General features: G+C 38.3%; 1 protein-coding gene across 3 annotated transcripts; it reads right to left on the bottom strand.

The window, feature by feature from the left end:
* Window positions 1–474: 474 nt before the first annotated feature.
* On the bottom strand, window positions 475–14,013 carry znf362b (zinc finger protein 362b). 3 transcript variants are annotated; one of them, XM_059332908.1, is made up of 9 exons: window positions 13,665–14,013; window positions 11,294–11,357; window positions 10,771–11,026; window positions 10,253–10,381; window positions 6,067–6,385; window positions 4,853–5,077; window positions 4,352–4,430; window positions 3,521–3,679; window positions 475–2,659 (listed from the first exon to the last, which is right to left on the bottom strand). In XM_059332908.1, the coding sequence occupies exons 2-9, from the start codon at window positions 11,354–11,356 to the stop codon at window positions 2,543–2,545; spliced, it is 1,347 nt and encodes a 448-aa protein (XP_059188891.1). In that variant the 5' UTR covers window position 11,357; window positions 13,665–14,013; the 3' UTR covers window positions 475–2,542. The 3 variants fall into 3 exon arrangements, with proteins under 3 accessions (XP_059188891.1, XP_059188893.1, XP_059188894.1); XM_059332910.1 differs by having other exon boundaries at window positions 10,277–10,381; XM_059332911.1 differs by having other exon boundaries at window positions 10,771–10,999.
* Window positions 14,014–16,157: the final 2,144 nt, after the last annotated feature.

The raw sequence follows: 16,157 nt of genomic DNA, 5'->3' as shown, positions 1-16,157 counted from the left end.
TTTAAAAAAACTGCCAAAAGGTCAGAAAAACTCTCTGAATTCCACCTTTTTTGTTTCATTTATTGGTCAGCCTCTGTGGTTTCCTCCAGGGAAAATCAATCAGAAAGTACTTGTACTCTAAAAGAGATGTATGCGACATGGGAAAAAAACATACAGTTTTTGTACCACTATTATTATTTTGTGTCAATGATAGCATTGTATACTGTTGAAACCATTGTCCATTTTGTCTTCAATGTGCCTGAAATGATGAAGTGTTTCACTTTATCTTGCTGCTGCATGTCGAATAACAAAAGCCTATTTGCGACAGACAAGTTAACTGAGATTTAATCGACTCTGACTTTTGCTGTATCTATGTAAATACATTTTTAAACAGAAATATTTTCATAAATAAAACTGAATAACAAACATAACGCTTGATTCTTCATCTTCCATCTTATTGACATATTTTTTTAGAACAAACCAAGCAATCGGTGATGAATTTATAACAGTCTGTTTATTAAACAAGGTAAAGATACAAAGCTTTTTTTCCTTTTTTAAACATTGATAACCTTAGTTTAACTTCTCAGTCTTGGCTGTGCATATTTAGTTGTCTAGAAACTGTATATGAAACCACAATGCAAGACAGGAAAAAGTGTAATAAATCTACGCAATATCTTTTCATAGAGAACATGGGTTAAACAGTTATCATACAGATTACAGCTCAGGAACTCCATGCGGAAGGAAAAAAATGAAAATGTTTACACAACTGAATACTGCAGAACACAATACAGAGTAATGGAAATGGGATGATAAAACAGTTAAGGCTTACATGTAAATAACTGATATAAAACATGAATATTAATAACATATGGGTAGACTAAAATAATTACAGTAAGTTCATACATAAACTTTTACAAAACCCAAACAGAGCATGTTTATGAAAACTAAAAAATAGGTACTATAAATGAGTAACATGTTTTACAGTACAGCAACATGTACATTTTCCCATTATCTCAAAAGAGAGAGAGTAAGTTGAAGAGGCAGGGTCTGTTGTTGGCGTAAATGTCTGTTTTCAGGCCAGTGGCTTGAGTAATAAGTTTTTATTCTTTTGAAAACATACTATATACTGTATATGTATTTTACATTATTCTCAGTTCCATCTCAAACGTTAACGTCTAGCCGTAGCACCTTTTTCTGAAGTGCCCTGAAGAATACAGGGTACTCTGTTAGTACCATCCAGAGGTTAAAGTTACAGTAAAAATACAACAAACAATACTGTGTACAATAAAAAGAATATTAAGGAGAAAAGAAAACGAAAAGGAGAAGCATCAACTCCACATGAACTCAGAATATAGGCCTATGGAATATGACTTATACTGCAGTTTATTCCAGATGGGTAAAGCTTATTTAAAAATACTTAACTGGGTCAGAGTAGCTGTACAATAACTTCACATTTTGGTCCAATATTTTGGGTTTAAAATTTACCACTGGAGTAAAAGTTCATTTTAGCTGAAATGTGTTTAAAAGTAGGGCTGAGTAGAGCTGGCACTGATACATGTGCTATGTGTTCAACCTCTAATACTTAGAAAACAATAGTCATAGCTTAACTGAGAAGAGAAAGCAGACACACTACAACAAGATTCGCTTTCTCTTAAAACCTCAACATGGTTCATATATGGCACTAGTTAATGGGAAGCGAGGAAAACATTATGTAAAAAGCAGTGATCATATGTTATGATCATAAAGGTGCCGTAAAAGTGAATGACAAATATGGAGTGAAAGATTTTTAGAAATAATAATAATAAAAAACATTCATCCTTATTCCCTTCCATGTTGCTCTACTTTTTTCTCCCCAAGTCAATAATGCAACTTCTTAATACAATCATTTAATGTTTAAATTGTCATCTACCGATTGCCTTTTCTTTGAAATTTAGATGACCCTGTAAATGTGTACTTGCACAAAAAACAAAGAAGGTAACAGAAAAAGACTGTTTCATACAGTCAGGACTCTTAGCTGCCACAAGTTTATGCCCTTTGGCATTTTCCATCCAACAAGATTGAAACAATTTGAGCCAAAACCACAAGGCCTAAAAGTGCTTTAAGATTATCTTTGGATGTCTCCAGAATACACCCAGCAAACATTTTGTTTCTCTCAATTCTTTATAAGGGCAAATATCATCTGGCACATTTTGGAAACCCATTTCATGGAAGAGGAAAAAATGAAAAACGAAAACATTTCTGATGGCCAATGCATCCGGCAGTTTACATGACGCTTACGAAAGTGCTTATTAAATCTGACGCAAGACATTCTTTGCCACTCGATCCTCCGGACAACATCTAGCTGTAGTTTTACATTCACAAAATAACGCTGTGCTCATTTTTGACAGACGGCCTGTGTCGAGATGGATGGAGGCAGCCTGTTGACTGAATCTAGCACTGAATGCTTATGTCAGCTGTCATAATGCTAATGTAAGCCTTATGTAGATGGCTGTGGGTGCAGGGCCTCATAAGCTCCAGCTGAACATAGACTTTGAATCCGACCTGCTGCTGAGCAGCCGAGGGCTCAGATGAGGGAGATGCGTATGGGGATGCTGGGGGACTCGGTCCTTTGAGGCGACTGGTGGCTCACTAGGTGCTCCACCACCGTGTGTTTGGACATGTGCTTCATAAGGTAGGTCTCCTACAAAAGACATGAAAACACACAAAATGGTCTGAAATGAAATCACTGACAACAGACTGGACAGCAGCCTGAAAAAACTCCCTTTATAAAAAAAATCTTTATCAGCAATAACTGATTATTTTAAGAAATTTTCTTTACTCGTATCAACTCAAATATACCTGGAGTACATGTAAAATAAGAATCATCCTTAATAAATATATGTGAAGTCAGTGGATGAACGAGATAGAACAACTGTAGCAACTTTAACTTTAGAAGGAACTAAAGAAAGTCAATTTCATCAAATGATTTTGGACTGACAACTGTTCACGCTTAAACTAACCACTACAGCAGCTGATTATCTCTTTTTGAAGGTGTGCTGATTGGGGGGAAAAAATAATAATTTTGTTGTGTTTTTGTGGAAATTAAACCTGCAAACTGTTCTGTCTCAGTGGCAAATGGTTGAGCAGCACATGCTCCTAGCAATTGCTTTTTTTGGCGACCAACAGATGATATAATAGATGATATATTAAGCTGGACAGCATGATCGCGTCTCAATTGTGAAGCCGAAACATCTTGATCTTGATGGTAGCAAACGTTTTGATTTGACTGGATAACAGATTGAATATGTATCTCTTGAAAACCAGTTTTACAAGTAAAAATGGCCAAAACCAACAGGTACTTGGCAGAGATCACTTATTTTCTGTAAGTTTGAATACGAGCATGAACATGTTGAAAATCACAAACAGGAAGCCCAGCTAGTTTCAGGGAGAGTCAGGCAGAGAACCCGCAAAGGGCAGCATCTTATCAGACATATAAATGCTCCGTTTGAAGGCACACAGGAAAACCTGACATAAATAAAAATAAAGCTGTGGTTTTACTCACTGAGGTGTAAGCCCGGCCACACATGCTACAGCAGTAGGCCTTAGCGTTTTTGATGGCGTGCGCTGACAAGTGGATCTGCAACGATGCAGAGTCTGAGTAGGCACGATAGCAGTTAGGACATTTATACGGCTTGTCTTTATTGTGCTGCCTCTGGTGAGACTGTAAGGGAAGAAACAGACAAAAGTTGTTGTTCTGGACATCTGTCTGGTGATCACAGTAAGTTAAAGCAATGAATTAGTTGTCTACCTGTGTGTAAAGTAATGTCAAAGCATGCTTTCTTGTTATTTATTAAAAATGTATCTATATGGAATAATTACATTATGAAGCCTATTCCTGTATACTTCATACAGCACCTCAATGGTTCACTCCAACTTTGCTTCCACATGCAGGATCAAAATGTAAAGCATCGTCCAAAGACGTAAATGTTGCTTGAGCTGTTCGGACACCGGTTTTTGAATATTGCGTCAGAAACTATATTGAAAAATGTATACAATAGACATTTTTATATAATTTTGGTGTTTTACGGTACTGTGCAAAAGTTTTAGGCAGGTTTACAAACATGCTGTAAAATTAGAATGCTTTTAAAAATAGAAATGTTATTAGTTTATTTTTATCAAGTTACAAAATGCAAAGTGAGTGAACAGAAGAAAAATCTAAATCGCATCAATATTTGGTGTGACCACCCTTTGCCTTCAAACCAGCATCGATTCTTCAAGGCATTTTATATCATATGATATATTATATTTATGATATATTTTATATCATCATCTCGCCCAGCCCTAAGTTATAATATCTACTGTACAGAATTAAGTTGTGTGACCATGTACTGACCTGGAGATTGGACAGCTGGGTAAAAGCCTTTTCACATCCAGGGTGAGCACATTTATAGGGCCTATCGCCAGTGTGGATTCTGTGGCAAAAAAAAAAGATCAAAATGTTTAAAAATTATTCAAAAAGTAGGTTATTAATGACTAATTGAAGAAACTGGAGTCTTGCAAACAAAATCAAACAGATTCCACAAAGAATTCAATAACTAAAATAACTGCAGCTAGCAGTTTTCATGTAATCCTGCTGACAGACAGAAAAACAAACTGAATAAAAACTTAATCTACTTGGAAGATAGCCAGGAAAAAAAATATGACAAAAAAATTGATTGCCCATAATGTCTGACATGTAAAGGGATGTTGGCAGACAATAACATTCACAATCAGCAATCTGAGTGTCAGATTTCAGTTGCCTGGGTATAGCACAGTGACTTGGCGGTAGCTTCTCAGTTTCTTTCCTTCACACTAGTTTGACTTTTCCCTGCTTTGTGTTCACAGCGGGACCGACCTGGTGTGCTGCTGCAGGTGTGACAGCTGACGGAACGAGTTCTCGCAGTAGGAGCAGTGGTAGGGTTTGATCCCAAGGTGGATGCGCAGGTGCTGGGACAGGTAGGAGGCGTTGGCGAACGTCTTGGAGCAGTGGGGACACTTGTGGGGTTTGGCCTCCGTGTGGGACTTGGAGTGAATCTGCATCTCTGACTTTGTTAAGAAGGTGAGCGGGCACACTTTGCATCTTAAAGACACAAAAAAGTACACAAAAATTCATAAATGTCATTAGATGAGGTTTGTTTCAGTCACATTTGTCTAGATACAGTGAAAAACCATTAATGTTTTTAAGTAATAAACCATTTTTGTTTAAATTCCAAGACCACTTCAGTAAAGTTTAGTAAACATTAGGTGCGTTTCCATTTGGTACTTTTCTCTAGTGAGCCGCTATGGGTGTGGCTTGGGAGAGAAGATACGCCCAACTTCACCGGTGAGCAGCTCAGGTAGCGTGTCAGAAAGTACCCCTCCTCAGGTAGGTAGTCTCCAATAACAGCAGAAAAAGTCGCTAGATTTGTCGCTAGTCGCAGTTGCTAGAGGGGTCTGAATATTCACTAAATACAGTGACAAAGTCGCTAAGTTGGCAACACTGCTTGCCGGGTCGGTCTGTTGTCACATTCGAACTCCGTTGGTTAGCCGCTATAAAAGTACCTGTATGGGAACAGAGGCCGAGGGGAACTAACTAGTGGGCGGAGCCAAAACACTCCAACAACCTCTTTCCTAAAAGTACTCAGTCGAAACACGCCGATATAAGGCAAAACACCAACCAAAGTCAGAGAGTAGAGTATAACTTTAGATCAATTCCAAAATTATCCTTACTAAACTAAAAGGATGAAGAGAAGATGGACCTTTCCAAAAGGGGAAATTTAGTAGAAGAAAAAAAATGAGCCTTCTTTTCCAGGTGATAATAGGTAGTAAAGATCAATTGAGAGCCCACAAAATGAAATATTCATTCAGTCGACAAACAGTCGAAAAGATAACTTTATATTGATGTCTCAGTAAGGAAGACCACATCTCAATCATCGACAGCCTACTTAAAAACCAAACTTGTCTCAAGCAAATGCTTATTGATCTTTTGTAGACCGCAATTAAATTTGTGAAGGCGAGCACTGACGGGAAACATCCTTCCCCTGTGTGATGCAGTAAAAACTCAAAGACAATAAACGTCCTGTGCCCAACCTGTAGGTTTTGCCCTCTTTGGGTGCCACAGTGACACAGCCTTGGTCAGCGAGGATGGGGTAGGGCACCACCAGCAGAGGACCAGTCGGGTTTTCAGCTTTGATCTTCTTCCGTCCCCGTGGTGCCTTGGGTGGGGGGCCCAACAGTCCAGCCAGGCCTCCAACTTTCATGTGGTCCATGCCGGGACCGCTAGCCAGCCCAGAGATGATGTTCACAGAGGGGGCCCCGCCTAGGCGGTTCTGGCTGCTGGAGGTTGGAGTCGTGGGGGTCAGGGCGTCTGAGGTGCTGTGGCTGTCGGGTCGGGATGAAGGAGCCAGACCTGTGGAAGTGAAAACTGGAACTAGTTTAACCTCTTAGGACCCACCTGATCCCTGGTGACGAGCTTAACTGTTACTGTAATCAGTCACTACATACAAGTTTTGGTGAGGTTTTGTGACACCAGCGCAAACTTCAAATTTTATATTAGTGGGGCGGATTAGCTGAACAATCGTTCACTTTGTGATAAAAGCATGAAATTTGGTAGATGTGTTGGTGAATATGTTTTTCGAACAAATCTGGATATTGGGCCACCTCAAAAGCGCCCCCTAGTGGCCGTGGCAGGCATTTGTTATACAAATAAATCAATGATGAATAAAAACTGCCCTTTTAATAATACCAACTGGTGATGAATTGTATATTGTTGGAAAGCCTGATTAGTCACCTTTACAACGAGGTACAGCTTGTAAGGATCGTGCATTCATGGAATGAGCAACGGGGCTAAACGTGTGGGGAGCACCCCCCAAAAATGTGCATCCCCTGTGGGGCGGATTAGCTCAATAAATCACAAGAATTGTTTATTTTGTGATAGAAGCACACAATTTGGTGGATGTGTTGGTGGATATGTTTCAAACAAATCTGTATATTAGGCCATCGCAAATTCGCCCCCTAGTGGCCATAGCAGTCATTTTCTTCGTTAAAATTACAAAAAATATTTAAATTATTTCTTAAAATATTTAAAAAATGTAAACTAAATATACAAACGTAAATTAAAAAATGTAAATACACATATTAAATTAACAAAAATCCAGTTAGACACTTTCAGTTATTTTTCCTGCCCCACCACAATCGGGCTAGCCATCGAGCTAGCTAGCAAATGAGCTAGCTAGCATTTGCTTCCTGGGACAAGCAGTGCAGTGGACTGTCCATCAAGGTATGTCTAAATATTTTATTTCACCTGTTATAATTATGAATAAAATATGCTATGAACATCATAAAGGCTAAAGAGAAAAACAATCATCATGGGCCTTGGCCGAAAAGCAAGATAGCAAAAATAGGTACTTAAGCTAGCTAGTTAGCTTGGAACATGTATCAGTGGCTGTTGGGTGTGAAAGCTTAATAAGACACTGTTAAATTATGTCCTGTGGAATGTGGACATCTCTCTCTGCACACACACACACACACACACACACTATATGTAATGTCTCCTTTGCCCATGTGGTTATTTTTTTCTTTTTTTAAATGTATTTTATAACTCCATCACAGTTAGTCAGGCGGCTTAGGACCAGATTTGAGAAGAAAGGGACACGCCGGACAAAAGCACCAAAATTTTTCCACATGCTCTCTATCACCAAAGGTTTCAACTTTTGGTAGGAGCCACTTCATCAAGATTGCAGATAGGAGATGGCAGCCATATAAGCCATAAGTCTATGAGAACCAATATATCTTCCAAGCCACTTAGAAGGTCAATCTTGGTGTCAAAATATACATTTTCTGGGTCAAAGAATAATTTAAAGCTATTGAGAATATCACTGGATGACTCACTAAATAATTTGTTGATCAAGATCTGACATGAGATGAAAGCGTATCCTTGATTTTTTTGAGCAGTGTACATGGCAGCTAATCCACACTCTCCCGTGAACATTGATTCCAAACAGTTTCAACTCAGGATACCCTGCTGCAGCACTTGAAGCGAGTTGCCCAGTCTGAGTGAAAATGAACATATCTATTTGATCAAATAATCATCTAGTGATATTCTCAATAGCTTTAAATGATTCCTGGACCCAGAAAATGTATATTTTGACACCAAGATTGACCTTCTAAGTGGCTTGGAAGATATAGCATTTCTCATAGACTTTATATGGCTGCCATCACCGCAATCTTGATGAAGTGGCTCCTACTAAAAATTGAAACCTATAATGATAGAGAGTATGTGGGAAAAAATGTGGTGCTCTTGTCCGGCGTGTCCCCTTTATTTGGCTAAGCCGCCTGACTAAGTCACACACCTCAGTACAAGGATTTTGCCAGAAAGAGTAACCTGCTACAAGTAACCCTAGTAGAATTTTTAAAATGTATGATTTTTTTCTCTGTCTAAATGTGTTTTATTTTTATTGTTGCAGGTCATACAATATTGAAAATTATTTTTTCTTTTTAAGGAGCAACAGAAGAATACAAGCCAAAGAGGAGGCCGTAGCCTGTGAATGGGAATATCAAGACCTAATAAAATGTTATACAAAGTCAATGTTCGACTGTATTGTACAATCTATTAGACTGTAATAAAGCTTTTGTCACTTTAACATGTCTCTAAATTATATTTGTGGTGCTGAAAACATGAAACAGCAGCTGTAGGGTAGTCAAAGCATTCCTCGCCAGTAACCACCGGCGGCCATTTTTAAAAATGGCCGCTTTTAAATGGCCATTTTTAAAAATGGCCGCCACAGCCATCAGAATTTTTTTTGCGATGGCCCAATATCCAGATTCATTAAACATGTATTCAGCAATGAGTGTACCAAATTTGATGCTTTTATCACAAAATGAACGATTGTTCAGCTAATCCACCCCACTACACAGGGGATGCACATTTTTGGGGGGTGCGACCCACACGTTTAGCCCCGTTGCTCATTCCATGAATGCACGATCCTTACAAGCTGTACCTCGTTGTAAAGGTGACTAATCAGGCTTTCCAACAATATACAATTCATCACCAGTTGGTATTATTAAAAGGGCAGTTTTTATTCATCATTGATTTATTCGTATAACAAATGCCTGCCACGGCCACTAGGGGGCGCTTTTGAGGTGGCCCAATATCCAGATTTGTTCGAAACATATTCACCAACACATCTACCAAATTTCATGCTTTTATCACAAAGTGAACGATTGTTGTAAAATATTGAGCTAATCCGCCCCACTATATACAGTCATGGCCAAAAATATTGGCACCCCTGCACTTCTGCCAGATAATGCACCACTTCTCCCAGACAATTGTTGCAATTACAAATGCTTTGGTGTTCACATGTTTATTGCTTTTGTTTGTCATTCTGGGAGAACGTCCTGTGGACAGATAAGACCAAAGTAGAGCTTTTTGGTAAAGCACATCATTGTACTGTTTATGGAAAATGAAAAGATGAGGCCTTCAAAGAAAAGAACACAGTCCCTACGGTCAAACATGGTGGAGGTTCACAGGTGTTTTGGGGTTGCTTTGCTGCTTCTGGCACTGGATGCCTTGACTGTGTGCATGGCATCATGAAATCTGAAGACTACCAAAGAATTTTGGGGTGCAATGTAGGGCCCAGTGTCAGAAAGCTGGGTCTCCGTCAGAGGTCATGGGTCTTCCAGCAGGTTAATGACCCAAAGCACACTTCAAAAGCACCCAGAAATGGTTGAAGATAAGCACTGGAGACTTCTGAAGTGTCCAGCAATGAGTCCAGATCTAAATCCCATAGAACACCTGTGGAGAGATCTTAAAACAGCAGAAGAGGGAGAAGGCACCCTTCAAATCTGAGACCTGGAACAGTTGGCAAAAGAAGAGTGGTCCAAAATTCCAGTAGAAAGGTGTAAGAAACTCATTGATGGTTACAGGAAATGATTGATTTCAGTTATTTTTTCCAAAGGGTGTGCTACCAAATATTAAGATGAGGGTGCCAATAATTTTGTCCAGTCCATTTTTGGAGTTCTGTGTGGAATGATCAGATTTGGCTTTTTTTTCTCTGCTTTTCTTGTGTTGTTCCAATGCAAACAAAAGAAATAAACATGTGAATAACAAAGCATTTGCAATTGCAACAATTTTCTGGGAGAAATGGTGCATTATCTGACAGAAGTGCAGGGGTGCCAATATTTCTGGCCATGACTGTACCAGCTATGGTTAGTCAACCGTGGCTTTACTGTGTCTGTTTGTGTATAGAAACATTGTTATTCCTCCATGTCAACATACCCAGAGACCACGTGACTGTAGTACCTGAGCGATGGTTGACCCGGCTCTGCTGCTCGCTGAGCTGTCTCATGTGCCAGTCTTCCCACAATCCTTTGGCCTTCACTGCTGACTTGTCGTCCATATTTCCATCTGGAAGTTTTCAGGTGATGACATTTTAATCAGTGATATAGAGTGATCTTGATAGAGACAGAACTTTGTACTGCTTGTGTCTGAGAATACAACTCATGTTTATAGAAATCTGAGGTCCTCATTCAATTTTAATTCACCAAGGAAAATCATCACTGATCTTTAAAATACATATCAGTTATATGGCTCATTGACCACAAACAGCTAGGGCTTGGTATGGTTTGACTTTTTTTGTGTCATCAGTTTCCTGATTTAAACTGAATCTGATCAAATAATAAATTAAACAGGAGAAAAATGTGACCACACCTAATGCTTACAAGAGTTTTATACTTAATGCTAATGACATTTGGACCTGTACCTGGGCCTACAAACAACAAAAATGAAGACTGTACCTGGTCCAGAGCTGGAGGCAGGGCGAGCGTGCAGGGCGATGTCCGGTTGTCCAGAGCCCTGCGGGTGGTGGCCCGGCACCTGCTGTTGCTGCGGCTTTGACACCGACATGATGTGCTGAACGCTACCGTCCGGGGACGAGGTGGGCACCAACAGAGACTGCTGGGAAGGGGTGGAGGTAGGCGGCAGGTGCAGGGGTCGGATCTTCTCAGCCATCAGCTGCTCCTTTATCTTGTTAATGAGCACCAGGTTATCCAGCTGAAAGGGTTAACGGGTCATGCTCAACAGAAAACAGCCACCGTGTGTGAATGTCATTCAAGCTCCAAAAACACCTCCCAGGGTAGAAAACAGTAACCAGCACACAGTACAAGTTAAATTCATTTTTTTTTAATCTATGAGGACAAACTGTGATTCTGAGAGTTTGTTTCAGTGACAGACTGGTGCTGAACGGCTGAAAAGACATTCACACATGGACACAAATGGCAACGAAGAGAGGAAATGTCACACTCATTAAATGTAACTTACCTGGCCTGGCATGGATGGAGGTGGCGGCCAGAAATACGGGTTGTTAAATCGAGGCTCCGCCATCCTGAAAATAATAAAATGTATTTTAGTTACATTCAAATGTCAAGTTACCTTTAATGAGTTGTTATCTCACTACAAGTTTGTAAAAGTCAGTTGGGATCAGAGAAGGGTTTACGATACAAAGCATTGTTTGTCAAAAGGCAAAGTGTGTGATGTGTGGGCAGAGGGTGTTAATGCTATAGACCGTCGGACTATAACATGAAACCTTAACCTTGAGTAACAGTTTCATGTTTAGTAGGAAAAAGGTGTGCAGTTTCCTTTGACCCAAAACTACCTAATGCATATCATTAGTTTCCATCACATTCACTTTCATCTTACATGCACAAGTAGTAAGAACAAGTTATGGCACGCAAACAACCCCACTTTGTATAACTAAAAACAGATGCATTTAAAAAGCAAGTTTCACTGCACAGGTGGCAAAATTAGGAGGAGCTTTAACAGGCAGTTGAATATAAGTTATTAATAATTTTAAAGTGCTCGCATTAATATGTATTTGTTCCAATTTCCTTGAGGCCAAATATTAAGGTTATTTTGCATTTTTATGACAGGTAGGTAAAAAGGAGGCGGAGTTAACCTAAACATTTTTTTTAAATCACTAACTTTTATGTTGGCTTTAAGGCTGCAACTAAATTATGTTGGTTAATGATTAATTTGTAGATTATTTCCTTGATTTATCATTGGGTCTACAAAACATTAGAACAGTGAGAAGAGTGCCTGTTATAATGTCCTCAAAGGCTAAAGTGACTTCATAAAGATACAAATCAAGCAGCAAATCCTCACATTTTAGAAATATGAATACCATATTTTGGTAATTTATGCTTAAAAATAATTATTGATGACTCGCCAATTAATTTTCTGTAGCTGGAATTATTTATTTGTTGCAGCTTTAGTTGGCTTTTTATTTGATAAGCCTTTGGAACATAAAAAAATCAAATAATTTTACCAAAAACAAACAAACTACATTTAAAATGACTTTATAAATGTAAATATAAGACAATTTCACACATCTTAGGCTGCTAAATTAGAATTTAGCTAGATCTAAGAAATGTGGCTCTCCAGTTGGAAAAAAAAGATGTTTCTTTTTCATTTGTGGTTCGTTTATTAGATTTTCTTCTGGCTTTCATCCACATCTCATGGTCTTCCTCTGCAGATGGAGATGTCTCAGTTAAGAGCAAGCTCCATCTGCCCTGAGATGGGCTAGTAAGTGAACCTTGACTATAAATTTCTTTGTAAAAAAAAAAAAAACAGATTTAGGATTATTTAAAGATTTTAAAATACCTGAATAAACCCTAAAAATAAAATGAATTAATGAAAACATTATAATAAAGTCATAAACCTTGAATAAAGATGTTAAGACTTATTTTAACACAACTTGCTTTATTACATTCATATTAATGAGTCTCTGTGTAAATTAGGCCAGAATGTCACCTTTAAGTTAACACGGGTCAAACATCTAAATGTCACCTAGAAATATTCGGTCCCTTGTGAAAAGACACGAGTGTGACAGAGCCTTAGCCGATTAGCTTGGGCATTTAGCCTCTCTGTTCCTTTTGTCTGAGAGTGAAATGCTGAAAATAAGTGCACGTCGCTTTAAATGTTCACATAAACGCAGTGAAAAAACTTTGATTCTTTGACTTTTCGGACATGTCGGCTGTCTGAGAGTATCTCTGGACCCACGCTGATGGAGGCTCTCACGGACCGAGCCTCCCGGTGCGACTCAGACATTCTCAGACAGTTTTCTTTAAACATTTCCAGACAAAAGAGAAACAAAAATGGCAGCCTTATTTTTATAAGGCGGGACGCCATATTCTGCAGACCCCAAAAATTTAGGAGCATGAACATCTTATCGTGAGGAGGCTGTTGGGGATAAGAAGCGAGCCGACGCGGACACAAAGGTGTGTTTATCATGTCAAAGGCATGAATGATTGTTTACGGCGAATTGCAGGTTTGAATAGCCCGGCCTCCCCACCTCTTAAAAAAACTGACACTTCCTACAACAACCATGCCCTGCAAAAACAGCACGGAAACGGACAAGATGCAGGCTCCACTCAAACACCACACCGATTAAAATAACCGTACCAATGCGTTAAGGGCAAAATGTAGCCTGCGCACAATGCCCTTTCTCCCGAAGGACGCTGTGCCATCTTAAGCAAATTTCACTTTTAGGGCGGCTTTTTTTCACATTCTGCAACTTTTGGACGAATCAAAGGACAGCGGTTGCGTTTTGTGCACAATGCACGCATTTAGGAGGCTATCGCTTATCTGATAATTGCACAGCACAGTGAAAACACGAAAAGACATGCAGAAATACCTTGTGTCCTGATTGCAGATATTGTCTTGCGAGTACAGCTATAATATAAAAGGTTGATGTTCTTTCTGCCTGCCTCCAGTCGGACCACCGCTTCCGGGTCGCTTTGTTCACTTCTGGGTGCTGCTGCAGGCTCAGTACAGTAGCTACAGACACGCAGGGAAATATTGTGCTAATGTTGCTGTGGATTTTTACACGATGACCTACTTAATTCACATTTAATGGACAGCGCGTGTATGATGCATCTAATAAGGTTGTTTCAGCGCGCGTTTGGGATGGATTTAGCCGACAGATCTGCAGGGGTGGAAGTGAAATCCCGAAATAGCAACGCCACAATGTAACAATACTCGATTACAAAGAAAAGTAGCCTATTGCGTTCAAAACGTCACTTAGGTCAAGTACTGACTGCTATATCAACCAAAATATGTAAAGAAACAGGTTAAATATGAAAAATGACTCTCTGGGAGTTATTTAAGATACCCAAAGAGATGCAGATAGGTGTTTTAATCTGCAGCAATGCATCATTTTATGATTCCATCTTCAACATAATATTTCATGTGTGAAATACTACTGTCTAAATACTACTACTATGTGATCCATCTTTTTGTTTTTACAGTATGCTATTAAAGCCAAACAAAAAAATAAAGTGTAACAACACAGGGTGCTTTTCTTATTATAAATAAATACATAGAAATGCAGACATGTAAACACACAGGTGTTTTTAACTTACATATACTGAATAAAATAAAATAAGGGCCTATTAGGACAATATATGATTTCCCCTTCTCCCACAGTTCCTCAAATGTGGTTTTCTGCGGTTTTCTCCAGCAGCCAGAAAAGCCTGAGTGGTGAGACTTCTGGACTGGTGTTATAAAATACTCTGTTTTATAGACTGTTCCACCCAAATGCTCTCAATTAGGTTGAGTTTGTCATCTTCCATTGAAATTCACAGTAATTTGTCCAGATGTTCTATTATTTTTGATAAAGACCTTTAGTAGGTTATTTTAAATGCATTTTGAATCTCTGATATTGAACTGTTTATGTGGTGGCATAATTGAAGAAATCTGGGGGGAAAAGTTTATTATTTAACCAAAATAGTCTTTGAAGTGTCTGAACATTGCTTAATGTACCCTGGTTAAAGAAAGTACAGTAGAAGGGAGAGGAGGCCCTGTTTGGCCCATCTCTTATAGCTAGCATCTAGTTTGTTAGGGGCAAAGTCAAGATCATGAGAACACCATCTTAAAATCTTTATCTCCTCATACAAGCCATTAAAAAATATTATATTTAGCCATTTTCAGAGAACAATTGATCCACTTATTACCTGTTTCCATAAGGTTTTTGAAACATTTTTTGTTTTTAATTGGAATTTTCTTCCATCTCTCTTGATAATCTTCAATATTGTTATGTTTTATTTAAACACCTACATCTGAATCTGATGTATCAAGAGCCATTTATATAACTGCAGGTCATCCTTTCATTATTTTTTATTTTTTAAATACCAGGTGTTTCAAAAGTCTCTGATAAAAGTTGTTTTCATTTAAAAGGGAGACCTTCAAGTTGAGTCTTATTGTATTTATTAAATGGGTGATTCCAGTCTAACTCGAGTACATGTCATGTGACTTAAATCCACATCTCTGGATTTTTGTACATAAAAAGTTGACGACTAGATACTTAACTAGACATCTGACTGAAAAGGGTATAAAAAAAAAAGGCCCAATCACACATTCTTTCCCTTTTTAAGAGCAAGTAATGAATTAAGCCTGTTGTAAGACATTATTAGTTACATATAAGTTATTGTATAAATTGGTTACATATAAGTTATACATACAATAATAGGCCAAGACTGATTTTCACACTGTTTTGAAGCACAGTGGTTTACTACAGTGGTATGCAGTCAATTCAGCTTTCATGTTTAATTTGATGTATAGTGCTTAACAAATTTATTAGACCACATGTCATAAAAACAAGAAAACATATATATTTTTAGAAATCTTTCTAAAGCTTGTTTAAACCAAAAACGTTATTGTTATTTATTTGGCAAAAAATAATAAACTGAATTCACCTTTTTATACCCAAATTTGATCCGGCTCACATCACTCCTCTGAGAAGTCAGAACATTAAACCACTAAAACTAATTTTTCTTTTCAGAAATGCAAGTAAATAACTATAATGTGACTTAATAATCAAGAAAACATTACAAATAACAATAGTAAGTGCTTTACTATTTTTACAGTTTCTCTGTAAAACAGTAGAGTTTAAAATTCATGGATAACAATAATAAAAGTTATATTTTAGCATTAAAAATATAATTTAGGAAAAAGAGCTTCTACATACTGGTGTATTAACCATGACAGAAACATAATGTGGTAATTACTAATGCTGTTAATTTAGGACAGCTGTGACATAAACCGGTTGTCTAATATGAAGGAAATTTGGGGTTTCCTGCATGGTGGGGCATGAAGTGGGCGGCGACCTACTTGATATTCAAGACGCAAG

This window comes from Centropristis striata, chromosome 5 (genome assembly GCF_030273125.1).
Source record: "Centropristis striata isolate RG_2023a ecotype Rhode Island chromosome 5, C.striata_1.0, whole genome shotgun sequence".
NCBI classification, from domain to species: domain Eukaryota; kingdom Metazoa; phylum Chordata; class Actinopteri; order Perciformes; family Serranidae; genus Centropristis; species Centropristis striata.
Note: the sequence above shows the minus strand (reverse complement) of the source record. Positions and strands in the feature narration are given on the sequence as shown.

Bases quoted from the DNA above. Each gene is read 5' to 3' on its own strand.
- znf362b (XM_059332908.1), bottom strand. From the start codon at position 11,356: ATGGCGGAGCCTCGATTTAACAACCCGTATTTCTGGCCGCCACCTCCA. The intron at 11,027-11,293 runs GTAAGTTACATT...TAACCCTTTCAG, and splicing joins CTCCATCCATGCCAGGCCAG to CTGGATAACCTGGTGCTCAT. The intron at 3,680-4,351 runs GTCAGTACATGG...CTTCCCTTACAG, and splicing joins CCCAGCTGTCCAATCTCCAG to TCTCACCAGAGGCAGCACAA.